The sequence below is a fragment of the Plectropomus leopardus genome, chromosome 17 (assembly GCF_008729295.1).
Source record: "Plectropomus leopardus isolate mb chromosome 17, YSFRI_Pleo_2.0, whole genome shotgun sequence".
In the NCBI taxonomy this organism is placed as follows: Eukaryota; Metazoa; Chordata; class Actinopteri; order Perciformes; family Serranidae; genus Plectropomus; species Plectropomus leopardus.
This window is the reverse complement of record NC_056479.1, coordinates 1,749,566-1,776,945: the sequence shown is the minus strand read 5'-3', so window position 1 is coordinate 1,776,945 and position 27,380 is coordinate 1,749,566. Positions and strand designations below refer to the sequence as shown.

General features: G+C 41.1%; 1 protein-coding gene across 1 annotated transcript; it reads right to left on the bottom strand.

The window, feature by feature from the left end:
- Nucleotides 1–328: 328 nt before the first annotated feature.
- gna13b (guanine nucleotide binding protein (G protein), alpha 13b) lies at nt 329–25,509 on the bottom strand. The gene is made up of 5 exons (XM_042505851.1): nt 25,227–25,509; nt 11,997–12,226; nt 10,325–10,375; nt 8,227–8,427; nt 329–7,804 (listed from the first exon to the last, which is right to left on the bottom strand). The coding sequence occupies exons 1-5, from the start codon at nt 25,507–25,509 to the stop codon at nt 7,433–7,435; spliced, it is 1,137 nt and encodes a 378-aa protein (XP_042361785.1). The 3' UTR covers nt 329–7,432.
- Nucleotides 25,510–27,380: the final 1,871 nt, after the last annotated feature.

Below are 27,380 nucleotides of genomic sequence, written 5' to 3'. Positions count from 1 at the left end.
CAGGGACATAGCCTTCGTACATGTAGCACCTGCTCTACCAGCTACTGGGCGGCCTTTCATATGTCTTTGAAAGAAATCAAACCAAATTGCTGAGGGTTCGAAGGATTAAATACTTGTGAAAGGTGTTGAAAGCAGCACAAGAAAAGTGACGTCACTCCAGGTTTCAAAGGGTTAGGGGATCAAAGCAGCAGTGGACAGTCAGCTGCAGCAGAGCCACCACTGCTCTGTCTTTGCTAGAGAATTAGGGCAACATGAAAATAAAAAAGAAGTAGGGAACTGAGGTTTTCCTTAAAAGTTAGAGTTTGATCTCAGAATGTATTTAAAAAAAAAAAAAAAAAAAAAAACTCAAATGAAAACGTAACTGCTTTTTGTAGCTTTCAAACACATCTCTGGGTCTTAATCAGTGATCGGAGCCGGCTCAGGAGTTACTCTGGTCCCATGACAGACATAGATCTCTGTCAACAGACGGTCTTTGGCGTTAAAGCTGACTGCGATCCTGTGCACACTCCAATCACCGAGGGAGACCAAGAGCTCCAAAATGCATGTAATTCAGTCCCTGCAGGATGCTGCGATTGCAACAATTAATGCAAAATTAAACTAACCCTCGTCTATTCTGCACAACCTTGCAACTTTATCCAATCACCTACAATTTTCCTCAAATTTGACCAATCATTGTAGTTTCACCAATTATAGCAAGCCCCTGCACAACGTTTCCAAACTCACGTCCCTGTTTCTGTCAAAGTCCCGAGTCAGCGACAGCATTGGACCAGCCAAACTTTGATGCCACCTCTGCTGGAGTCAACAGTCCACTAAACCACACTGTAACCCACCAAGTCTTTATCATCATATCCTTCCACATGATTTGAAAGCACACAATACCTGACGCTGACTGACATTTCTTTAATATAATGTCACATTTCTTTTCCTTGTTATTGGTCTCCAAACAGATCAGGAAGGTGAAATCAGGAACATTAGGACATAAAACCCCTAAACCTCCTGCGAAATCCTCAAGAGACTGCAGAGTGTGCCTTTTAGCTTAGATTTGTTTTTTGGTTGTTTTTACACATTCTGTTTCAGTAGGTTCCAAATGAACTTCCATACTTTAATCCATTTTTCTTTCTTCCTGGAGTAGATTCACATTTTGAAATGGATCACCAAATTCAAAGTTTTTCCTCAGATTTCTGATAAACCTCACAACTCATATCTTATTTAGTCCACTTAGTTTTCTGCATCCATCAGAAAAGAGAGACAGTTTAGCACGTGTTATGGAAAGATGTGACTCCTACAAGTTAACTCTGAAAGCCTGGGCCTGAATTCGGAGCCCTGATCTTAAACGACAGTGAAATGTGACATCACAGAGGCTACAGAGCTAAGACAGTCTGACAGCATGAGGGACATCAGCACTAATTTGTACAGAGTGGACAAAGGCCGTGTCAGGGAGCCGGCTTGTTCTGCTATGACTTCATGGTGTCTCTTTGTTTGTGCAACAACAGGCTTTCTTCTGGCCTCAAGTCATTACATGACACAACAGTCTGGATCCAGACTCTGCTGGGCTTTCAGCCTCCGGCTGTCTGAGCAGCAGCAGACAGGACGCAGTGTGTTTGTGTCTCACACACAGCTTCGTTCAGATGCGGACACACTGACAGAGAGGGAATCAGGCTGACTGGCTCCACACAGTTTGTTATTCACTGAGCTGCAGCTAGATGCTCTTGTTGGTCAACTTCCTCTTTCAGAGTTTGGAACACACACACCAAAATTAGCCACGTGACTCCGCTGCTCCATGCTAACACACATGTTGAGGGACAGAGGGCACCTTGTTAGTCTGGGGGACAGGAAGGACTGAGCTGATACAGCTCGGGGACACAAGTGGCTTGATTTGTATCTCTCAATGTATCAAGTCTTGCTTACAGTTGTAATTAGTGAAGAGCATGGGACTGCGAATACCTGGGTCTTTATGGAGACCCTTGGGGGACATGAGCAAAACCTTTTTTTTTCTTTTTTCTGGTGATTATCATATAGTTTCTTGTTTTCACTTTACAATGACACGGCAACGGTCATGAAAACGCAAACTATGGACTCCGGGTTCCAGAGTGTAATCTTTTGAAAACGCCGCCCCTTCTGTCACTGTGTAAACTGGAAAGGTACGGATCCTGTGAGCATGATGACATCACACCCACACTTGGTCTTCTTCTATGGTGTGACATTACAAAGTTAAACCACCAACTACTGGCCTGGCATGCACACTACAGCATTTCACTGTTTTTGTGCATCCGTGTGCATGAGGATCATTCTCACAATGTTATCATATTCACATGGCTCTTTTTTTAAAAAACGCAAAGGACAGACTTAAGTTTAGTAGTTCTCGTAAGAAACTGGCCTTATACTCCCATGAGGCCCTGACACACCAGGCCGACTGTCTGCTGTTGACTGATGATGAACATCAATGAGCGTCAGTTGCTCTAGATTTTGTGATGTGTCTTCCAGTGTTGGCACTAGTCAGACAGTATGCTGAGTCAGTGTCAGAGCCCGCTGGTGAGAGAAATCACTCTGATTGGCAGTTCAGCCCAGCACACGACAGGAAGTAAGGAAAATAAACAAAGAGCTGAGGTAAAGAGAGCGAGATCCAACAATCTTGTTACATAGGTAGGATTTTTTTTTTGGCCATTGAGCAGAAATACTTTTAATTATTCACCGGTGTTTTGCTAATGTGTTAACTAGCATCTTGAGTCCTTTCTGTCAGTCTTCCGTTTTCTCTTTTGAATGACCTCTGACACAGACACAGAGCGGACCTGCTGTTGGATGTAGTCTTTGCAGTGTGTTCGAGTGCAACGTTTTGGCTGAGACAAAAGCAACAGGAGGCAATGAGTCAGTCGGTCCTCTTTCTTTGCTCTCGGTTTGGTGTGTCTGGGCCTACAGGCTTCATAGGTTGGTAGTAAAACAGTTACAGTGTGGACAGTTGCACTGATAAAAACTGAGACAGAAGACTAAAAAAGAGGCTTTACCGCGTGCAGTGTAGATGAGACAGAGGAAGGTTGGAGCGATCAGTCAGGTGGGGGGGTAACTGGGGCATATTCAAGCTAAAACAGGGTGTTATTCAGTCTTCAGTAATTAGCTGCCATTAACATTCACAACACAACTATACAGACATGAGTAAAAAAGTAAAAGCTTGGCTAAATTATGTAGAATGTGTTCTAACACAAACACAAGAATATGCCGTTTGTTCAGACGGGATCAATAAAATTGTTCCTGTAAAACTGATTTGAAGTCTGCTCAGTAAAAAAAACTTCATTACTAGTGAAAATTGGTGTGATACATTTTTATCATCTTGACGTTTAGCCTTCTATGTATGCTGAAGTGTTAGCATGAACCAGTGGAGCCAGGACTTTAGTGTTCATGGTCCAAAACTCGTCTGGAGGAAGCTGAGTAATGGGACGAAACACCCTGAGCCAGGCCTTCTGTTTGACATAAACACCTCCGAAAAAAGTTCAAATAAAATAACACTCATGGTCATACATACAAATGTGTGTGGGGGGTTACATGAGCTGTTAGAGATGACAGTGAGGTGGGTGTGAGAAATACATACTGATAAACATGAGGAGAGGAGTTCAAGTGAACTGTACAGAAGCAGAACACCACAGTAAGATCAGCCAGCAGATACACGGTCTGGCTGCATCCCATTTGTTTTTAACTTAGGATGCGTGCAAAGAAGGGAGAGACAGACAGCTCTAACATGTACCTTTTTACAAAATAAAAATAATCTGGGACAACAAAGAAATACCAAGCCCTCTCAGTACTCGCAGTATGATACACAACACTTGAGGAGGTAATCCTACTGGGAGGAAGAAGTAGAAAAAGAAGTTTCCAAGCCTCCACAGGGCTTCACTGATCATTTGGCCATTTTCAACCTGGACCACAGCGTCCATCACTCTTTCACTTTCATAGAGCCCCCTTAAGATGCTTTCAAACTGAAACCTGTGCAACTGTCACAACAGTGCCAACAATAGTACATGACGGTTACACGTGAAGACATTTTTAAGCCAAGGACATCATGTTTTTCAGCTAACATCTTGTGCAGTATTTTCACACATTACTAATCGTTGGAAATCTCTTTTTAATCTCCATTCATCTTTAATGTTTTTGGAAATAATGGATTCAGCAGGATTGAAAAGATCTGTGTCTTGCAGCTTTACACCACCGCTGTAATGCAGACAGACACTGGACACATTTACATTTTGGGGTCGAACAGGATTAAAGACAAAGCAAGCAAGATTTGTTTTTTAAAAAAAAAAAGAAAAAAAAAGTTCAATAGAAACTTATCATGGACCCAGTGTGCCCTTGGTATGAAAATGTCGGGGGTGTCTGGGTTATGTTTTTTGTTTTGGAAAAACATCAATTGCACACAGAGAACATGGCAGTAGGAACGCAATGTTACGAGCCACACCACATTCATGGTATGGGGTGGGGGGGTGGGGGGCGCCACTGAGGATCATAGCACCAACAGTGTTTGACCCACAGGTGGCTCTTCGCCTTCTAAGCCCCATTTCTACCAAGCAGCCCAATTCAGTTCAGTTTGGTACGCATTATTTTTGTTTCCACTTTAGGATGTTGTGACTGGTACCTTTGGAACCAGTCCTATTTTCCATCGCCTCTCTGCTGAGGGTGCCTCACACACTGATACAGTACTCAAAGACTGGGTCAACAAAGACAACAAACACTGCAGTCTGTTGATTGGTCGTAGAGAATCAACACTATAACTATAAAATGAAAGGATGTTTGCATCCTCTAGCAGCAGCTGTAGACTGGGTCAAATTTTCTGGGCCAACTACCAGCAACTTTTAAGATGGAACGTTTACTTGTAATGTTATTCAGTGCATTTGATGACGACATAAATCCATCAACACACCTTAAATTTCAATATGACAACTTTGACCAGTCCATGTGTTTTTATTGTCTCTCTTGGATGACACACATTTTTAGTGATGAGGGATCTTCAAGCATTTAAAAAATTATATTACTTGCAGCCGAAATATGTGAACTGCATAAATATTCTAATCGCTTACTTAAAGAAATAAACATGGCGGAACGTCGTTCCTGTGCGCATAGGCAGCACTAAACCCCTACACTTGCCTGACAAAGAGTCAATACACAAACCTGCTATTTATAAATATCCCATAGAGAGAGACTCTCACTCCAGCCTGCTCTTTTTTGTTCTGAAAATGTTGTGACAAACAAGGTGCGGGCTTCACTCTCTATCACTGGTGAACAAGGATATACAGTGAGTGCTGCTGGACACAGAAATGAGTGACTGATTATCCCGCCCACATGTGAGCGTACTGTCTGCGATGGACACATTTCACAGATCCAGGGTCTAGGTGCATGTCTGTGAGGGTTACTTTTGATTCTAAAGGTACTATAATGGAAGTTTTTGGTGGAAATGGGCTCTTGATGTTCTGGCATGGTGCACATCAGCTCCAAGGTGCACTGGGTGCTTTAACCTGTTTATTCTTCCTTGCAGGTCTGGATGGCATATTGAAATTCAATCATGATTTGATCAGAGACAGCACCAAGACTTCTAATACCAGGTGGAAAATGCAGATGTCATTATCCAGATAAAACTTCTAGATACAGATCAAATGGGATCATGGTTTGGACTGTTTGTTGATTGGTAAAATATGGTCCTGGTTGAAGATGGCCAGAGTTCTGCTTTTGAAACATAAGAAGTCGTCTGTGCTGGCACACACTGAGAAAAAGACACCATGAAATCTGTCTTTTTTTTGGGGGGGGGAGCGATGGCATGAGAGTTCTGCTTGGCTTCAAATCACAGAGATGTGGGGTTCACAATGTGCCCTGAGAAACAGCTAAATAAAACGTGTCACTATTAACCCTGCGCTAGCTACCCTCATAGCACGGTGTTAAATTTTACAAGTGGTCTATGTATCCAGTTAACTGTAACAGAGTCCATCAGCAAATCCACAAAAGTGTAAACCCCTATAAAATATAAGTTAAAGAAAATGCATAGGTACATACAGTATATTCATATATTAGAAAAAGAAACGAAATGATTAGAAACCTAGAATTAAGTGGACTTAACTGGAATTCCCATCTGTGTGTGTGTGTGTGTGTTTAGCCCAGTTCAGACCAATGATTTACGATGAGACCTAACCATTTCAGAACACCGCAAAGAAAAGTTACAGCAGTGTGAACTGACTGGTCTCAGGTTGACTCAGACTGGCTGATGGCGTTACTGGCAACACAAGCGTTTTAAGGCACATCACCTGTATCAACAGCCAATCAGCTTTTAGTGAAGTCCACTGGTCAAGTCAGTTATCTGTCCGCAACTGGTGTCTTGAAGCGGCATTTTCTGACAATAGTATCCTCCGTCACACCCTCATTTACATCCCAGCAGCTGTATGCACAGCTGCCGGTCACTGTCCTTACAGTGTGTCACTGCTGCTGCTCGCCATATGTGCTGCATGTCACAAACACACACACGCACACACATATGCTCACTGACTGATAAAGCGCTGCTGGTTATTAAAATTACTGTGGTATATTTACTATAATTACAATCCATCAGAAGTTTAGGTTGTTTTATGTTTTCTCTGTTTTTTTCAGCGGCCTACTGGAGGTGCAGCTGTAGCCAGTATCTCACTCTCACTATCCTCACTCGCATTGTTAAGATGCTTATATTCAGCTACAAAATGAGCCTGAAAAGCTGGAACAAAGTACACAGTGTTGTTGCCATGGAGATGGTGCACCACCTAGTCTTGTTGCATTGGCAGATTTTTAGAGCGTTGCAGATTGGTGCATTGCAAGCAAGTTTAAACTTGTCTCGTCGCAAATCTTTGGTGTGAACTGGGCTTTAGTTCCACTGCCCACAGAGGAAATCCCCACAGTGATGTCATCACCAAGTGTCAGTTGAGAGCAGATGAGACAAAACAAAAGAAGTTCTGAAAAGGAAGGCAAGACCTGGCAACAGTCGCTGATGACGGGTACTCAGTTACATCTATTTAAAACAAGGCCCTCCCCCTCTCCTTCCCTAGCAACAGTGGTCAGAGCAGCAGAGAAAAGAGTGTGTGGCTGTGAATTAGAGAAACACACAGAGGAGATGTCAGAGAGATTGACTGCAGAGTGTGGACGGGGGGCAGAGTGGGGGTTAGAGGTCATTTACAGTTGGGGGGGGCTCCGAGCCAAAGGTGGCTGTTAGAAGTCACAGTGAACGAGCTCAGTAAGGCAGAGAGCAAGCGTGGGGGAATGGCGGTAGTAGTGGTGGCTTTAATACACAGTCAAAGTTCAAAAGTCAAGGACGGAGGATGGGCGGGTGGAGGGGCAGTGGCCTCTCCTCTTACAGGCAAGAAAAAGGCACCTGGACACCCACTTTCCATCTGCCTCCATCCATCCCTCCTCCTGCTCCTGCTCCTGCTCAGTTCCCTCACTGCAGCATCAGCTGCTTGAGGTTGTCGTGCAGGATGGTGTCCTTGACGTCGCGGAACACCAGCCGGATGTTCTCAGTGTTGATGGCTGTGGTGAAGTGGTGATACAGCGGCTTCTGCTGCTGCTCGCGGCGCTTTTTGCGAAAGCATTCCACCAGGAAGCGCTGGACGTCGGCCAGGCTCGTGGGGTCGCCCGAAAACTCGGGGAAGTAGTCTTTAATGGAGACCTGCTTCACCTTCTCCTCCAGCAGGTCCGTCTTGTTCAGGAACAGGATGATGGAGACGTTGCTGAACACCCGGTTGTTGACGATGGTCTCAAAGATGTTGAGGGACTCGCTGAGCCGGTTGGTCTGCCGGTCCTCCATCAGCACCTGGAGGTGTTACAATGCACATATGTTTGCTGGGGTTAAAAGTGACTGTGACGCTGTGTGTCTAGTATGAGAAACACCTGACGTTTGTTTGAGACTGACGTGAAAAATGTCACTACTTAGAACCACTACCTTTGCCTTCCTTGCCAAAAATGAAATATGATAAAGCAGCTGATAAACTCTCATGCTGGTGTGTTCATAAGGGGATTAGTTTTAGATGCAAATTTACAACAGGGAAAACAAGTTGTGGTGCCTGCAGCTTTTCTCATTGTAATGTGAGATATTTCATTCAGAGGAGTCTGAGTACTGTTGAGTTTCTCGGTCTACATCTGTGACAACCTGTGTGTCACCCTGCCCTGTGGAATACATCCATCATGTGATGTTCAGTGAGCCTAAGCACACTGTGTGGCTTCCTGCCGACTCACCTGGTCGTATTCAGAGGAGGAGACGAGGAAGAGGATGGAAGTGACTGAGTCGAAGCATTCGAACCAGCGCCGCCTTTCAGAGCGCTGACCGCCCACGTCCACCATCTTGAAGGGCACGTTTTTAATCTCAAAGTTGTATTCATGGATGCCCTTAGTGGGTTTTCTGGCCAGGAGGATGTCCTGTTGGCTGGGGAGGTAGTCCTGCAAGCACATTAAAGATTGATTCTTCTTCTTTTTGGATCTATGTCATATTCAATAACGTGGTTTTTAAGCTGTGTTGGTACATTTTAAAGTCTTTCATTTTGACAGGCATATTTGTCTTGTACATATCTTCCAAAGAAACCTATCCAAGACATGAACTATAAAAAAAAAAGCAAATCCATCAACACAATCAACCACACACACAAACATACACACAAGATCTACAAGAAATGTAGATCCTTGTGTTTTAGATTAAAAACTGTGCACACGCTTCTCTTGCTGGTGCTTTGGGGACATCCCTGCTAAATACTGCATTCCTAAAATACCAGAGCGCATAAACAAATGTGGGACTTCAAGAGTGTGTGTGTGAGAGTGTGTTTGTGAGGGGGGGCAGGACTTGGTCGTTCTCCATGATCAGTTCAGAAGACTTAACCAAGGCAAGCCAAGGCAAATAAAACAAGTGCATCTTTGACTATTAGCTATTGACTATTACCAAATATTATGAAATGCTCCCAATCATGTTTTGACTGTGTGTATTTGTATATGCACGTGTGACTGTACTCTGGCTACACCAGATCCAATTTCACAACATTCCAGAGGTGATGACTCATCACTAACACAGACCATGATGGCGTGTGTACGCTTTAGACACAACACACTCACATATATGGTTTATAGTCTGGGAAAAACACCTACAAATAAAGAACAGTTCTCCCATGACAAGTTGAGAATAGTGTTTGGTTTGAAACTCAAAGGCTCTATTCATACAACTAAAGGGACTTTCACACCTTTAGTTCAGTTCCTTTGTTTGGCCAGAAGAAAATCATCCATTGTTGCTAATTAATTTGGTACATTTCATGTAGACTTATTTAAGATGAATAAAACAGGAGAAGAACTTCCACTTGGGATGGGGCAACATGTCGCCCTCACTATTCAAAATCCTATTTTGACAAGTCTCAGGTCACCTGGGTGGCTGGGTTGACGGTGACAGTAACAAGCACAGCATTCTCTGGAAAAAATGTTTCAGCTTTCAGCAAGCATTTTTAAATGCTGATATGATGACATTAGTTTCAGGTAGAAAAAAGGTGCCTGTCTCCTGACCTCTACTTGCTAGCCTTTATACTGTATGCTCCTCTGGAATTTAGGGTTTGTTTACACTGCAACTGTTCTTGCACAAAATGTTAAACTTTTGTCATGGTTTTGCTGTTAATTCACAGAACAACAGCGTTTCTGGGGGGTGAAAACCCAAACCTTTGAAACTGGGTTCCAGGGTGTAATCTTTTGATAACGCCACCCCTTCTATAGCCGTGTAAAGTGACAGTGTGCGGATTCTGTCACAACGGTGATGTCAGGACCGCACGACATGCGCATGGTGTTTTTCTATGGTGTGTCATTACAAAGTTACACCGCTACTGGCCTGACATGCATACTACAGCATTTTCATTTGTTTTTGTGAATCTGTGGGCATGCGGATCGTTTTCACAATGTTATCATACGTTCACAGATTTCTTTTTAAAAAAAAAAACACAAGGAAAGGAATTTTCATTACTTATCATTAACTCATTTAGAAACAGCTTAGTAGTTAAAATATATATAATCACATATACTGACTTTTAAATATGTTACCACTCAGAGGTTGGGGAACTGACAAGTTAAGAAGTGTCACTTTTTGTTTGTGGATTTTTTAACATTTATATGCAACATGAAGAAAGTTACACATAAATCACACTAAGAACACAGCCCAGTGTGGAGACATGACCGAGGACAGGAAAACAACAGTTTCACTTCTCTATTCAACAAACTAGCTCAATTCTCTCACACCCATCTGCACCATCAGCCACTCTGCCTCCTCGGGATCTGTGATTGGTGGAGCCTCTGTTCTGTGGGCGGGACTTACCGACTGTCCGAGCTTTTCCAAATTGTCCAGGAAATACTTGACTGACTCACCCTGAGGGAGGGAGACAGAGAGAGAGAGAACAAACTATGATTGCTGTGTGCAGAGTTGTGATACCACATACTGTAAATGCACCTTAACACCAGTCTGTCACAATCAGGTGTGATTATAATCAACTCTGAGGGCTGGCTTTAATATCACACACACTCATATCTGTCTGCGCACAAAATGTACCTCTCAAAACCAAGCTTTAGAAAATGGCATACATTAATATCATTTTCTACTTTCATTAAGCTTATTTTGAACCACCATCAGCCCTAAACATATTTCAGTCATAAATATCAAATAGTTAATATTAATATTAATTCAGAATTTTAACTCTTTCAATGCCAGGTTTTTGTCATGATACCACTATGTTTTCAGATGGAAAAAAAACACAAAAATGAATTATTTTCAATATACTACATGTAAAGTAGATGTTTTGTTTTGATCATCATTTTGATCATTTTGATCATCACAGCCTGGGATATGTCAATAATTTGCAGTGACTCTGATTGTGACAGTGCACCTAGTGGAAATAGCATGTATTTTCTCCATATGCCACATATGGCAAAAGTGACGTCATAAAATGGAAAGGAGTAAATTGACAAATTCCAAGGAAAAATCCCAAAATGACATCCAGAAATAAAACAATACATGTCTTTACAGCTTTGGGATCACAGATTGCAGTTGCAGAGGATGCAGTTTCCCTGAAAATGCTAAATTGTAAACAACTAATCCCTGTTAAAATCAGAAGGGGGAGAGCTAGTTCAAGTTAGCTCTAATGAGCTGTAGGCCACAAATGACAGTTCACAGAGGTTTCATTGAGTTAAATTATGATGCATTTAAGCTCTATTCAGTAAAAAAGAGGATAGTGAGGACAGCGCTCCAAATTAACTTTCCAGCTCCTAAAATAGAAAATCAATACATGGTGAATGCTATTATCGTGGCGGGCAGCCACAAATAAGTGAACGTGTGGGAAAGACTGCAATACATTTTTATCACGAATATGCCAGATTAATTACATTGTTATGTAAGTTTAGTTAATGCTAATAGCTGTATTCACAGGGTTACATTAGAAAGACCAATGCAGATTTAGCTAACTGCACTCTAAATCTAAGCTGCTCCAAACAGATGCTTGGCAGGCTAATTTCCCTGCAGGACAATTATAGATTATTATCCTGTGAGCAAGACACTGTCAGACTACAATCTAAAACTGTGGAGACTAGTGAGAGACAGATAGAGGAAGGAAGGGTGTGGGGAAGCAGAGGGACAGAGCAGAGAGAGAAGCAGCCCTTCATTAGCTTGTCTGTGTCCATCTGTGTGTGCTCAGCAGCTGCAGCTCGGCTCCATCAATTGTGAGGACGGGTCTTTATCTGCTGCCGTCAATGCTCGTCTGTACACTCAAAGCCCCTAAACCTACTCACTGGACCCACAGTCACATTCACACAGCTTTCAAAGTAAGCATCATGGACGTCTAACTATGCGACACAGGGCAAACACTGAGGAGATATGGCTAAATCAAAGCACATCAGAACCAAGTTCAATGTGACTTTGTTCTGTATATAACATCACAGCTTGCAGTGGAAATGCGATGATGACATTCAGTTCAGAGAAATAGATCAACCAAGCTTACCAGCTGGAACTCTCGGCGGCGGTCATAGGCGTTCTGGATGCCCTGGTCGGCCCAGAGGGCCCGGATGGACGGCAGGTAGTGCTGAAAAACTTTGGGCTCCACCATGCCGTGACCGTGGGCCATCACCGACCGGGTGTCAAATGCCATCATGGTGTCTCCATGCCGCTGGTTGGACGGGCTGCCCCATGGGATGTGTAGCTTCTCTCGAGCATCCACCAACACGCGAATACCTGAAGTAAGAGGGAAACACGTCAGACTTGTATTCGAGTCAACATTACTCATTTCTCTACAGATTCCATTACAGTCTACATTTCCTTTAAAATCCATATATATTTATATGTATATATATATATATATATGTGTGTGTGTGTGTGTGTGTGTGTGTATTAGAACAAAAGGATTACACAACACATGCAAACACTATGGCATTGGAGATGTCAAACTATAGACAGTTAGTACTTTTAAGCGAATGGCAGAGACTGCTGTATTCACTGCCCTCTTCTGTTTCCGAACTTTACCTAACCTCACTGACTAGCCGATCCACACTACTTGGCCAACCAAATAAGTCGTGTGGCCAACTGAAAGGAAATGTTGATTGCAGGGCTGTACCCGACTCAGAATTTAGCCAGTCGAGTCTGATTTGGCTGTTCAATATGAATATTTACCAATTTTGTTTTTTCATATAAAGTTTTAGAGTTTGAACGGGCTCAGCAGGATGTTAAGTGTGACAGTGGCATTCACTCGATGTGGTATACAAGCCAACGGCTAGTTATTGAACAAAAGCCAGAGACTGTGTATTATTAAGTTTCTATGAGCTATAAATTAAGCATTCAATTGCAATCTGATTGGTCCACTCAATGGAAACAATATCATCTCACAATTGTGTTTTATCAACATTTCAAAAATATCACTATGAAGACAGTTAAAAGGGCTGTGTTTGCGTTTGCTGCAAATAAGACACAAAGCATTTGTTGAATGCAACATCATTTCGTCTACCCATCGTTCTTCCCTGTAGAGTTGCTGTTCTGTGAAAGCTTGTTACCAGCTATGAACCAGGCTAAAGCTAACTGAGTTAACCTGAAGGTCCCAGACACACCAAACAGTCTTTAAAGAAGTACCGGCAACAAAGGCAAACTGTTGCATTGCCTCATGTCACCTGTGTTTTGGCCACAAAGCTGCACTTGAACACCCCACAAAGACTACAACAGATAGCCAACAAACAAGTACCTTCTGCTCCTATGTGACAGTGTTTACTGTCACATAGGAGCAGAAGGTACTTACTCTCCACAGCAGAAGACTGGAGTTGTCTGTATTCATCTTTCAAAAAGAGAAACCAGACAAACTACAGGACAGATTCAAGACGCTAGTAAACCAGCACATTAACAACACGAGCAGACAGTGAAAGAAATTATATTTAGCATGTGCTGCCAACAATGACACAGTAACAAACTGTTTCTGCTAAAGAGCTCAATCTCATGTCCTCTTGACTTTAGTCGTTTATTTACTTTACTCACTTCCATTTCTCTTCTTGTTCACTAAGCTGAACGGCCAATCAGAGTGATTTTTCCCGCTGACAGGCTCCGCCATCTCTAACACCAAATCAACATGCTAAATTGGCCAAAAAACAACCGATAAGAGCCATCTAGTGCCAACAGTGGGGCATAAATCTCAAAAACTAGGGAGACACATGCCCACCAACTGCCTGGCATTGATCAACGACGAACTCTCGGCTTGGTGTTTCAGGGCCCTGAAGAAACCAGAGATTAATCTGCAGGAGACGTTTGTCTGATAAATAACCAAAGCATGCCCCGCTAGTATTCAACCACAACCTGAACCTGAAGACAAAGCTGTTCAAACATAACATTTCTGCATCAAAACATTGCAGCCAGAGATTTCATATAGTGAAACATCAAGAAAAAGCTTACTTGGTTGAGCACACGTTTGTGTCAGGCTGTGCAGCAGCAGAGATGAGCAGTGAGGTGAGGCACTGAGTTTACATTAACGCTCTGTGAACTCTGCTTCACCCCTTCAAACAAGCCTGCTCTGACAATGCTTTATGTTCCTTAGCTGTCTGCAACACGTGGGTTAATCCAGCTCTGTGCAGTGTGTGTGTGTGTGTGTGTGTGTTAAAAGCTTAGGGATGAGTGTCTGTCTCCATTTCTTTGGTTCTTGTGTTGAGAGATGCAGCTTTCATGCACAAAGGCAGGCACTCTGAAAAAAAACATGAGTGCAGTCCAACTCTTTGTATTTCTCAGTTGGAGACAGACAACAGGATGCCAGACTTAACCAATGCATTACTGACAATTTATTCTGACATCCAACATTGCCAACTACATCCTGTCACAAGAGTATTATTTCAGGGTTTAAACAGAGGGGAACAAGGGACTGCCACTGCCACAGTTCTGGTTTGTAAATCTGGTTTGTAATTTATTATTACAAACCAGATTTGCCAAACAATTCATGCTTTAAATTGCAGTTAACTGCAAATTTTCAAAAGTTAATCACAATTTATTACAATTTTAAATCACATTTTCAGTTCCATTATTTTGCATTACAAAACGGTTTTGAAGTCCGTATTGACAAGGTAAAGCAATTCTTACCAGATTGTCTTGATTAGGAATCAAATGACAGCAAAAAATGCATTGGACTAGCATAACGTATGCATTTCTGTAAAAGGGAGAGTCATGGGAACCAAAAGAACCCATTTTCATTCAGATATTTTGAGGTCAGAGGTCAAGGAACCCCTGTCAAATGGCCATGCCATTTTTCCATTGCCAAAATTTAGCCTAACTTGGGATAATGAAAAAACTGACTCTTGATTTCACATTTTACATTAAACTTGATTACTACATATATAATCACTTTTTAGGCTGAAACAAAAACAGCGGCTTATTTACATATCAAGCAGACATAAATAACACTAGGTGGGTTTCTATTAACCCTCAATTTGCACAAATTGAAATTACCTAATGGAAACACTGCAATTGCCATTTTTCATTTTTCCACTCCCACGAGGTGGTATTTCAAGCAATTCCAAAAAGATATATTTCGAAAAGCAATGGAAACATTTTTTTTGCTTTTCAAGGTCACATGACGCTATGGCTACATGCTTGTCAGTAGGAACTGGCTCCCCCATGATGCAGCAGGAGCTACAAGAGCTGTTATTACATCACACAACTCTTCAAAAGTTGAGCGGATCATCTGGAAGTTTTGAATTCACAATTCCTCTATGAAATTGTGGACTATCAGCTCCTGGAAATCCCTCATATGTGGCCACTCCCACGTATAAGGGGCTCGTCCCATTATGGCTCCATAACACGCCTACGTGGCCTTGGATTGGAAATAATGACGGCTAGTACGATGGCTGCAATAGAAATAAAGCTGCTAATGTTTTCAGCATTCATCACCATGTTTCTTGGCACCAGTTATCACCAGAGGAGAAGTCACAGAATAGCACTCAATGGAAAAACAGTCATCTTGCAATTGTTCCATCAACATTTAAAAAAAAATAGCTTAAGTGCAAAATTGTGTAATGGAATCCCCCTTATTGTCATTTAATGTCATACTCTTTAACCTCTATGGGCATGGGTCTGTCGCTGCAGAGTCCAACCAGAGATACTTGATCATTGACAGCACCTCATAATAATACTACATCGTGAGATCCTTGGGGAGGGGGGCGGGGTGTAAAGCAGAGTTGAGAAACAGTGAAAGCTCCTAAACCCCAGCAGGTCAGATTATTCCACCTGGATCTGTTAGGTTTAAAGCTGCTGTGACACTGGGAGGGTGAGTATCGAACTTCAATGTAAAATGTACCTACTGAATTACATCTGTACAAGAACACATTTACTTTGAATCTATCATTGCCAAATTACAGGACCTGAGAGCACATCTGGGTGAGATCACAATATTTAGACAAGAGCAGGAGGTGCCTTAAAGCACTGGAGTCCTGCTCCGGAGCTCCGAGGCCAGCACGGAGATCTCAACTTCAGACAGGAGGCATAAGTGCCTGAAGCTGGCCGTGGAGCTCCACGACCACTTCATTGACTTCCCAGCAAGCCAAAACAATGATCTGCTGTGATGGTTTCGGCATCTGGTCTATTGTCATTTCTGCAGTATTTTAGTAATAGCTCAGAATCACTGCTAGACAAGCAGGCACACATAAACACACACACACACACACACACACACACACACACACCAGCAGACAGATAGACATTGTGATTAGAGAAGAGTGTGATGAAGAGTGTGATTAGAAAAGAGGAAATGAGCAGACTTTCCTTTTTGTCGACGACATCACCCTTGAAGCTTCCTTCCAAAAATTATTAATTACTGTACTTAAAATTAAAATAATTTAATTTAATTTATTATTACTAAAGTTATTTCAGAGAAATTAAGTACCATAAAAAGCTACTGGTACCAAATTACAGGCACCGGTATTATAGTTACACTAATAGCATCAGTCAAGTTATTTGTGTAAGTTATACTCCTGGATCCAAGAAATATGGACACTGGGGTCTTTTTGACAAAAAGTCAAAAAGACCCAGTACCATTAATAATTCAGATTTTGCAATAAAACAACAAAACATAAAGTCAAGTCAGGGTGTAATGACCACTGCCTCGTCTACCCTTCAGGCAAACAGAGCTGAAACAAATAGGAAATGAATCATTTAGTCAATCAACAGGAGTGTGTTATCTTACCCATGTTGAATTGTAAAAAAAGTAAATAAATAATTTTAAAAATCATATTCAGCACGGACCCACACATGTACACTATGGAGTACAACAAAAGCTCCATGGGCCAAAAAAGGTATCCAAGAAAGCCCCACAATTATTAGATGCATTTTGCCTCAACAGCCAAAACAATAAATTAAGTGCTTTTTAAAAATCATCTGAAAAATGGCATGGCATTAGAACTTGGGGATTATCTCTCATCGTTATCTTCAATCGCAGGGTTGCAACGCTGTAAGATTTTTATTTTACAATAATCATCTCAGAATAGGTCATGGTTTAACTGGATCATGTAAGATACACTATAAAATTTAACAGACCACTTCACAGACCACTGGAAACGGATTATTGCACCGAGTAACTGTTGGAGCTTCTTAACTTTGCAAACTAGTAGTGTCACAACTGCTGTCAAACTGTCAGGGGCACACTTAAAACAAACAAACAAAAACTCTTACAATAAAATTTGCCAAAAATTATTGAAACCTGCAACACAACTTTTTAGAAAAGCTGCTGCGAAATCAGGCATTTCAGACCACGACAATCATAAAAACAGCCTGCAAAATCCTGGAGGTACTGGGCATTACACAATTATTACTGACCCAATGACCCTGAAAGGGATAAAAACATAAGTTTTTGGTTTGAGTTGAACTAGTTTTTTTTATCATAATTGAAAGCATTAATGAAAGTATATGTCAAATATCTGAAAGAGAGTGGAAGAAATTAGATGTTCACACACAGATGCATTTTTTCAGTACCATAGCCAATTGGCACAAATGTACAACTACAAGACAAATAGAGTAAATACTGCAAAAGACTCCAAACAAGCTTATCATCACACATTTTGCAGGCTTACATGTAGAGCAGCATGTAGAACAGAGACCTATATTGAATGCATTAATGATACCAGGTTTCTTTTCCTCTCTCGTCATAGTGGATGATCTCAACACAGCATTAAAACTGAAGGGGTTTCATTTCATGACAGCACGGTACAACACAAAACAACATGAGCAACAAGTGTGTCGATAGTGCGTCACACAGAGACCGCTGCTGCTTCCCCCGCCTGTTACCAAAACTCCCCTGAACCCCGACTGATTTAACTTCTATCCTGAAATGACACTGACAGTTTCCTTTTCAGTTTAACCACATCGAGCGTCAGTCACTTCCCCCTGACTGAAGCTGAGCAAGCCTTTCCAGCCGTCCACTTCCCTGTTTGCACTCATTCAAAGGGAGTTTACGTCAAACTGCCCCAACGAGCCCTGTGACATCATGGAAGTGCAAATAGAAGCTCCTCTTTCTGTAAGGCACAGGTTTATTATTAATCACCTCACACTGTGCAAAACCAATCGCCTTTGACTGGCTCTGATTGGGACAATAAATCTATGACAGTGGTAATGTTTAGTACGGCTGGGAAAAACCCAAATCAGTGGGTGGTAGGGATGGGCGATATGGCTTTAAAATAATACCACGATATTTTTGGGCCATATCCTGATACACAATATACATCCCAATATTTTGAAATCTCCTCTAAACCACTGTTAACTACTAACATAAATAATTGTCAAGTGCACCACAGTTACAAATGAAGCAACTACTGCCATAAAATACTTAAATAAAAAAGTTATAATAACGTTTAATAAAATACTGTTATGATGTTAAATAAAGAACAAGTTAAATGAAGAACTGTTATAGTAAAGTAAAATGAAGTATTGTTTACATTAAAATTAGTGCTTTGATTTTAAAGGACCTGGCTCGTCTTGGGTCAAAGTCTTGATGTTTTTGTTGTGCTCTTGAAGCTTCCAGTCAAAAGCTGGATGTTAACGTTAGCAGACAGTTAAACTGTAACCACAGTATGAGGATTCATCCAGTGCGAGCTGGAAACAAACTAATAGCTCTCCAGTTCAGAGATTCATAGTATTTTCACATTATAGTCGTGCTCTAGGGTCGCAAAATGTGACTAAATTGTCATGGTCTTGAGCTCTGCAAAAGCCCTGCTTTTTGTGTGTGTGTCTGTGAGAGGCAAAGAGCTCTAGGAGAGAGAGGAAGACATTAAACGCTGTAGTTAGTGTCTTGTGCGGATTCCCCACTTTCAGTATTGCTGTCCAGCTCCTCCATGTTTGTTTGTTATGGTTCCGTGTGTTGTGTAGATGCTATAGATATTATATAATTATAAAAAAATATTTTTTTCAATATTTTTTTAATTTGTCAGGCAGTATATTTCGTCATATTGCACAGCCTTAGTGGGTGGCAGTGGGCAGCCTGTCACCTGCTCTTTACAGAATGCTCTATTAGTTATGTGAATATGCATGTGTCTGATTACTCAACACAGTGTACTGCAAAGTGATGTCACATTGCATCGTGGCAAAAGCTGAACAAACTTTAAGGTTATTTTGCCATGCGACCCTGCATTGTTCTACCAGAGCCTCTGCATCAGCATCCACACTTCACCAACACAAGAAGAAACCAGGTTACTTAGACATATCAGGTTTTTCAGGATACCCAATAACAAGTTCACATACAAACTGTAGTAACCTGGATACTGTAAATCTACATATACACGCAGCAGGTCAGTCACAAGGTTCATACACAATTTGGACAATACATTTTCATGACCTTGGGGCAATTTTTAGAGACCATACATTCTGAAACAACCATCAATACTCCTTATCAGTTCTTTTCATTAATATGTAATAATTTTCTTAAATATATATAAAAAAAATAATGAATTCAGGATTAGGATTAGAACTGAATATTTAAATATAACTTAGGGACTTATACTTTATATTTTGAGATAGGGAAGGGGCATCCAACTTAAAATGGCTGTATTTTTTGTTCATTATACGAAGACGTGCCAGCCAGTTTGGAAGGCATGTTTTCTTTGAAAAAATGGCCTTTTTTAAATTTTAGGTAATTTTTTTTTAATTTCTTTTTAATTTTTTTAATTTCTTTTTCTTGGCAATTTCTTTTTTTAAAAAATATATACTTTTTTATTGGTGATTTATTGAAAAAAAATTAAATTTTTTTTTCTTGAAGGTGACTTTGAAGAAAATATTATGGATTTTTGTTCTTCTTTAAAATGTCAAAAAATCAAAAACTACCCAAATTTAACACAGCCAGACACTGTGAAAACAGAAATTTTTGTTTAATTTTTACATTTCTGATGGTCCCTGAACGCGTGTGCTATACGGGTACATCTATTTTTCCAAAACCTGGATATTACTATTTGTAAATTCCATGACTTTTCCAGGTTTTTCACGGCCATACTAACCCTAAGTCTTTTCAAAACCGTAACTTACATAATTTAACTTCTGTTACGGTTCTGACAAACCATGGCTCACACTGAACATCCACTGTTACATTCATGGTTTCCCGCTCACCTGATGTCTACTTAACCTGCCTATCCTGCCAGTCCCAGGCACACAGTCTCTCTCTGCTCCCTCGCCACACACACTAACACTAAACTCTTCTGTAGAGGCTGTGAAACACTCGGCTGTTTTGTGACAGTGTTTACATTTAGCTTTATTTGACCTGTGTTGTGCCCTTATGATCAACATGGCATCTTTTTAATTGTTTCTTATCTGCATTTGTCCAGGATTTAAGTCGGTGTGTGTCTCTGACTGTTAGTGCAGGGTTGATTACATTGCTTAAAACTGCTCGGTAGAACAACGTCAACTCAGCTTATGAAATAAACCCATACAGTAACTCTGACTAGTTGTGTTTGGACCTGTGGAGCTGGATCCTTTGTTGTATGTAAGAGCAGGCAGGATGTGGACTACAGCAGAGCAAAGACATGAGCTCCCCTAAATACATGATTTGTGAATTTATTTGGGATTGGGGTGGGGATGGATGGGTGTCTCAAACATTGGTAATATGCTATTTTTACCAAGCACTTCTATTTTTATGTCTTGGTCATCATGGATCATGCATGAAATCAGGCTCTATTGATGCATGGTTTGTGCATGACAGTGATTCATTACTTATTCAATCCAACACTAAAAAGATGAATGTAATGTCTGTTTGTAGTGTTCCAAACATTGAAGATATGAGTTTTAAAAATAAAACAACCAGGGTCCAAAATTAACACCTGCCAAGCGCCAAATGCAGGTAAATTTTCCTTCTGGAATGTGAATCAAGGATGGCTTATTTAGAAGACTACGGTTTAGTCATAGAGCTGATTAGATCGCCTCCAATAGATTAAGTTAATTTAAACAGGTAACCGTCATCATGTTCACTTTCTGATGTTTATAACAAAACAATTTTCATGAAAATCGGTGCGGAATTATGCCAGTTACAGTCAATTTTGTGGTGAAATCTGCATCTCTCAGAGAAATGTCAAGCTGGGGACACACTATTTACATTTCTACATCTATATGCCAGACTATCAAAGATACCACATTCACACCTACTGCCAATTTAGAGGCGCCCATTAACCTACATGTCTTTTGAATGTGGGAGGAAGCTGGGGATACCAGACAAAACCCACACAGACACATAGGGAACATCAAACTCTACACAGAAGGGCCTCCTCACCCAAAGTCCTAACCTCGCCCCAACCCGGGTTCACACGTGGGACCCTCTTACTGTAATGCGACAGTGCTAACCACCACACCACCGTGCCACCCCTGTACAGAAATATTCATGTGATAAAAATCTATGTTAATGGTCTCCACTGTGTTTTGGTGCTGTTTACAGGAACCCTAGTTCTAGGGTTTCTCTCTCTCTCTCTCACACACACACACTCTCTCACACACACACACACACACACACACACAAACACACACACAACCACACACACACACACCCACCCACACACACACGCACGCACTAGGGCTCAATTATTTCCATGACGCTAAAACATGGACAGAATCGTAGTTTGACAACAAAAAAGGAACCATCTGTAAAATACAGAATATTGTGGATTTTCCTACCATGACCTAAGCCCTATGAACCAACACTGCTTCTGTCCTCTGCTCTCTGTCTCAGTGTTCCACCGAGGGCGGGGTTCAGCTGCTCCACACATACTGGGACCACTAAGTCACGTCAGGGCAGTAAATGCAATCAGCCAGCTGATCTGTGCTCCTGCTCTGCTCTCTGAGACTTGGCTCAGCTCTGCCGGGTCTGTCTTTAACTTGAATGTCAGCTGGTTTGACCATGGAGGTGCGAGTCACAGCTCACTTGACCACAGTCGGTCAGTCTGGCTGGGTCAAATGGTGTCCTTCTGTGCTCACTGGTGGTCCAGAGACAGCATCTCATTTTTCTGCATCCAGCTAGCTGTAACTCCAAACTCTTGTGTTCAAATGCACTGCACTGAAACGACCCAGATCTACACTTGATGCATGACTACCATGCTTCTCAAAATAGGCTGTTAACACCTTAAAAATACATGTACGAAAACAAAATTAATTAGATTAATATAAATTATGAGGGAAAATACTTTGCACTTCTACACAATTACATGAAAAATATCAGTTTTCAATACCACTCCCGATATCACAGGGAAATATTCCAAATTGACCTTGAGGGCTGAAAGATAAATATAATAAGGCTATAACATGAGAACTTCTTTCCCTTTGGTCAGTAGCAGAGAACAGCGGTATGAACATTAAGGATAAGAGAGAGCAAGAAAGTTCAGCTGGTAGCGGTGTATCGATGTTGCTGAAAAAGAGTACTGACACCATTTCAAATATTCATGATCCTATCGATAATCCCACATTTTTGACAGCACTACTTCAGACAAGGTTACATTACTAAAGCTGCATTAGAAAGCTAGAAGTCAGGTTACAGCAAACAAAAACAGTTTTACTAAAAACATGTGTTTATAGTCATGATAAAATTAGCTCCTATCTGTCTTCTATCGCCCTTGCCTAACCGTGACAGGTAAAAGGCAAGACTCAGGGTCTATTATGAATGCAGAAAGATGTTTTAGAGACTATTCAAAATAGTTTTAAACTGTATAAAAGCTAAAAAATCACCATGATGATTTGATAACAAATTTGCTAAAAGTCAAAACAGTGTTGCATAAGATGCAAAATCAGATTGAAAAGCTCCAGATTTCCCCCAGCAGAGCAGATTCAGATGCCAAACACCACCACTGATTTTCATCTGAGGTGATTTTCATCTATCAAGTAGATTTACTACAATATTCTTTGGTTACTCCAACTCACTTAATGGCAGCGGCTAAATGTCTATATGTGTTTTCCCTCCACAATCCATCTAATCATCAATTATCTATAATCATGTATACTATTGAGTGTCACACTACAGTTGGAACTGGGCAAAGGCATAGTGCACCATGGACAGGTCGCCAGATTATTACAGTTCTCCACAATAACTCGGGTTAACAAACGAAATGTATCAGCAAACGACACAGCAGACTGCTAAGTGTTAATGTCGACTGGAAGGTTGTGGCAAAGCTACAGGTTTACTGAAGTAATTCTGCTGCTTTTAGAGAACAGCTGAAACTACTGACCAACGGCCTGTCCATCTATACTGTGACACAATAGAGAGGAGGGAGTGAAGTCTCTCTGCCTGCCAACCTGGAAGTTAGCGTCGCCCTGGTTCCCTCATCAAAAAGCCTATGGGATGTCTCCATTGAATTTTGGATCATTGCAGCAAATAAGCTCTGTGGCAAACAAACGTTTATGGTACTTACAGGTTTAGTTCTGCAAGATAATTTTCACAAATGAACACCATTTTTGGGAGTTTTAAAGCCTAAATGCAATTGCCAGAAGTGAAACCCTAATGTTAGGCTAAAAAGAAACTACACTTCCATTCCAAAACCTTACGTCACCACCACAACGAAGCTGTGAGGCCGCATACGGCGAGGCATGGCGTGATGATGCGAGTCTCATTTAGCCATTTGTTAGCAACTGCAATTTTTAAGACACACAAAAGCTTCAAAGTTCACAGTGGGGTATTTTAGGTCGTAGAACAAAACTCTAAAACTTGTGTTAACCACAGACTTTATTTAAAGCTTCTTACCAAAACGCCATTCAAAAAACCAACTGACTATGAGGTATCATTTACACAGCAATAGTTCTTGTATGAAACGTTAAAAACTTTGTTGTAGTTTGGTCTTATGTTCTCACATCAATGGTTTGGGGCTTGAAAACAAACTTTTGAAACCGGGTTCCAGAGTGTCATCTTTTGAAAATGCCACCCCGTCTGTCGCTGTGTAAACTGGCAATGTTTGTATCCTGTGAGAATGATGACATCACAGCCACGCTTTGTGCATGCAGGTAATGTTCTTCTACAGGGGCGATCACACCAAGACACATTACTTGAAAAGCATTGCCAGAAAAAAGCATTGTTTTCCTATGGTGCAGCGCGCCCGTTGGGGGCTCCTCTCTTTGTTCAGCGCAACATGTTTTTTTTGGCAGTTTTTGGGTGTGCATACAGGTTAAAATATTCATGCAGTATGCACATGCAGCCCCACTCCACAGGTGCTCCCAGCTGTTGTCCAGATGCACCTCCAAGGTGTTTTTGGAGTGGTCGCCCCTGGGAATTGTGTGACGAGGGAACCTGAGGTGCTGAAATGCTAACCCCTTCTTTAGGTTTTAGGAGTTTTCTCTGGTCACAGAATTTCCTATTTATCATATAATTCTTATAACCTAGGTGGATGCAAACGGTTTAGAGACACCAAAGTTTATTCAAAAAGCATTAACATTGTATATTTTAGCACTGCACTGCTAACAAACTGCAAACATGCTTGCATGTCTTGTAAAAAATAAAAATAAAAAAAAATACTTGCAGGAAATGAGCAAAATCCACCATCCTAATGCTGGTAAAATATGTAAGTGGCTCCCAGAGTTGCTTCATTCACTCGCCTAATAAACAATAGCTATCTGTTGAGTGGCTGGTGGACTTTTAATCAACCAGCACAGTGGCAGGTGGACAAAAAAGTTCATTTCTGACCCTGATGAGTTGTCAAATGATGCTGTAAGTGTGCAGCAGGGTGACTGAGGGCGCCGTTTAAATGGCCAATGTGTCAACTTTAAGAAAAGCTTCTGTCATGTAGGAGTTGAGTTAGGAAGGCTGCCCATTACACGACAGGCATGTTTATAGTAAACAGGCTCAGTTTCAAAGCATTTTGGTGTCATTTTCTCTCCATACACAACCGAGGGATGTTTCTGTGATAACAGGCTCTGAGAAAACTCAATATCAAACCATTGTGTACGTGGTGTACAACTCAACATTTCATAAAAATATAATACGTGGGAAGCTCTGAATAAACACAAACAACGACCTCGTAACACGCTCAACCGTGCCCTGTAGCCCCACTGTGGACACCAACACAAACATGGGCGTTTCTCGGTCGCTGAAGCTGCTAACCACACTGGCTTTGTCGAACACAAAGTGCCCCTCCAGTCGGCTCAGCTGCAGCTAGCATGGCTACCAACTTCCCACTCAATACTCTCCACAGCCCAAACTAGGTGACCAATACAGAGGTCAAAAACCAGCCAGCACCCACATATGACACACAAAGTATGCTCAGCGCAGACTTACCTTTTATAACATTACTAAAAATCGTGGCTCTGAAGTCTTCTTTGGCCTTCTGATCGAAGTCCTGCCCATGGATAATGCGCATCTGCTTGAGGAAAGTGGACTTGCCGCTCTCGCCTGCCCCAAGTAATAAGATCTTTACTAACCTTTTTACATACGTTTTATCGCGATTAATACACTTATCTATCTCTTTAGACTTCCGTAACTGTTCTGCCTCGCCGCTTGTGAGGAGACAGTTAGGAAAACATACAGATAAAACGGAGCGGGACGGCAGGAAATCCGCCATCTTTGAAACAACTTCATCGATACAGCGAGGAGGGCTGAGCTCACCCCAGCCCGCTGCTGCCTTCAGGGCCCGTAGGAATCCACTGAGATGAAGCTCTCAGCGCAACATTCACAGTTTAACCATCGACACTCAAAGAATCTGATTTGTCGATAATATTCAAAAGTCAAAATTTCACCAAGAATGAACAATATTTAATTGGTTTGGTCATTATTTTAGCTAAAGTTCACATTCATAAAATACAGTTGAAAGAAATTGCCCTTGCATACCACTTTCATATGTTAAAAAATATCAAAATAAAAAATAACCCAAACTATTAATTTATGCACATTGTACAACTATATAACTAATCAGGTAAACCCCTGTGTATGGTCATACCCTCGTCTATTTTATTTTTATTTCACTTGATTTTTTTTATTTTATTTTTTATTTTATTTTTGTCTGTCTGGTTTTGTATAATGTCGTCACTACGTCCATTAACAAAGTATTGATGTGTACTTATTTGTCTCATTATTTTCATTTAAAAAACGGTGTCATTACTTGCCACTGTATACCCAAATTGAATGTACTGACTACTGAATGTAGGCTACTGTTTTAAAAACTGTTAATAAAAGGTAAAACAAACAAAAAACTTTAACGATCGAAATCTAACCTGTCAATACTGAACTATAGCTAAACTAAATCCATGTAAAAAATGTTGTGTGGGAACTGGGCGATATTTTTAAACCAGCTGCCTAAACTGAATTCTGACCCGATTACACATAAATAACATGTAAAATAGTGAAGTATCTTCACCCAAAATATAACCAAAGGAATTCACAAAATACAAGTCTACCGTTTTTGTTTTTTTGATCTGTGATTTCTGCATAAATCATTAAAAACGAACTGTGGTGTGTGCTCAGCATATCATAAGCTATTTAATGAAGTTCAAATGAGCCTCTTTTGTCTGTTACTGTATATCTTATTTGCGTCAAACAATTACATTTTTTTGTAAGTACCTGAACGCAGCAAAAGTGAGAGCTACAGTGGCGGGTGAGGCACGCTCACGACAAAGTACTTGAGCGCGCCTGTACTTCAATGTTTGGGCGGGTCGCACAGATTTCTGTAGCAACAGCTTTTGTCTTTTTTTCTGACTTAGCTGGAAAGATATTTCAAAACATCTTCTTCGCCAAACTGTAGCCCACTGTTGAAGGCAAAAGATGAAAAGTTTGTAATTTCAGAATTGTGATATACAGTAGGCTAGGCGCCCATGACACCATGACTCGATTTACCTGTTGGGGTCAGGGTCAAGAAGCAACCACCTGGCCTAAGGTTTATGTGGTTTTGGTATTGGATAAAAATCTATGAAGAATTTTCTCAAACCACTTGAGACATAAAAGGCCCCCTGGTGTTTGAGGGCCCCTAGGCAGTTGTCCATTTCCATATAAAATTCTGATTTGTAGGCTAACTCTGAGTCATGACTTGGACAGCCATAATTAACCTGTTATGTCTTACCATGTCATAGGGTACTTGTGAGTTAGAAAGACAGAATGACCTGCAGTTATGATTATTATTAAGTAAAACAGATTCTGCACATAGACTATAATCAATGGACAAAGACATTAGCCATTGGTTTGTGTCTCCAGTTCTGGCATCTTGTTTTTTTGTCAGAGGTGACCATATTCGGGTGAGAGTGTGGAGCTGTGGAGGAGCGAGGGGTGGATCTGACGGAAAGCCGTGGACACTATCATTATATAATTGACCTGGCTGTTGTAATTCCACTTTTGGCTACTATGTTAAATTGGCTTCAAAATCCGGCAGTGTTCTGGGGGCTTGTTTCTTAGACTTTCAGTATTTATACTTCCTTGGGTCACATGATCGCAGCCTTCCCGATT

Excerpts from the sequence above, each read along its gene's own strand:
- gna13b (XM_042505851.1), bottom strand. The coding sequence starts at position 25,509 with ATGGCGGATTTCCTGCCGTCCCGCTCCGTTTTATCTGTATGTTTTCCT. Across the intron at positions 12,227-25,226 it reads TTTTAGTAATGTTATAAAAG|GTATTCGCGTGTTGGTGGAT; the intron begins GTAAGTCTGCGC and ends CTCTTACTTCAG. Across the intron at positions 8,428-10,324 it reads TGGAAAAGCTCGGACAGTCG|GACTACCTCCCCAGCCAACA; the intron begins GTAAGTCCCGCC and ends ATGTGCTTGCAG.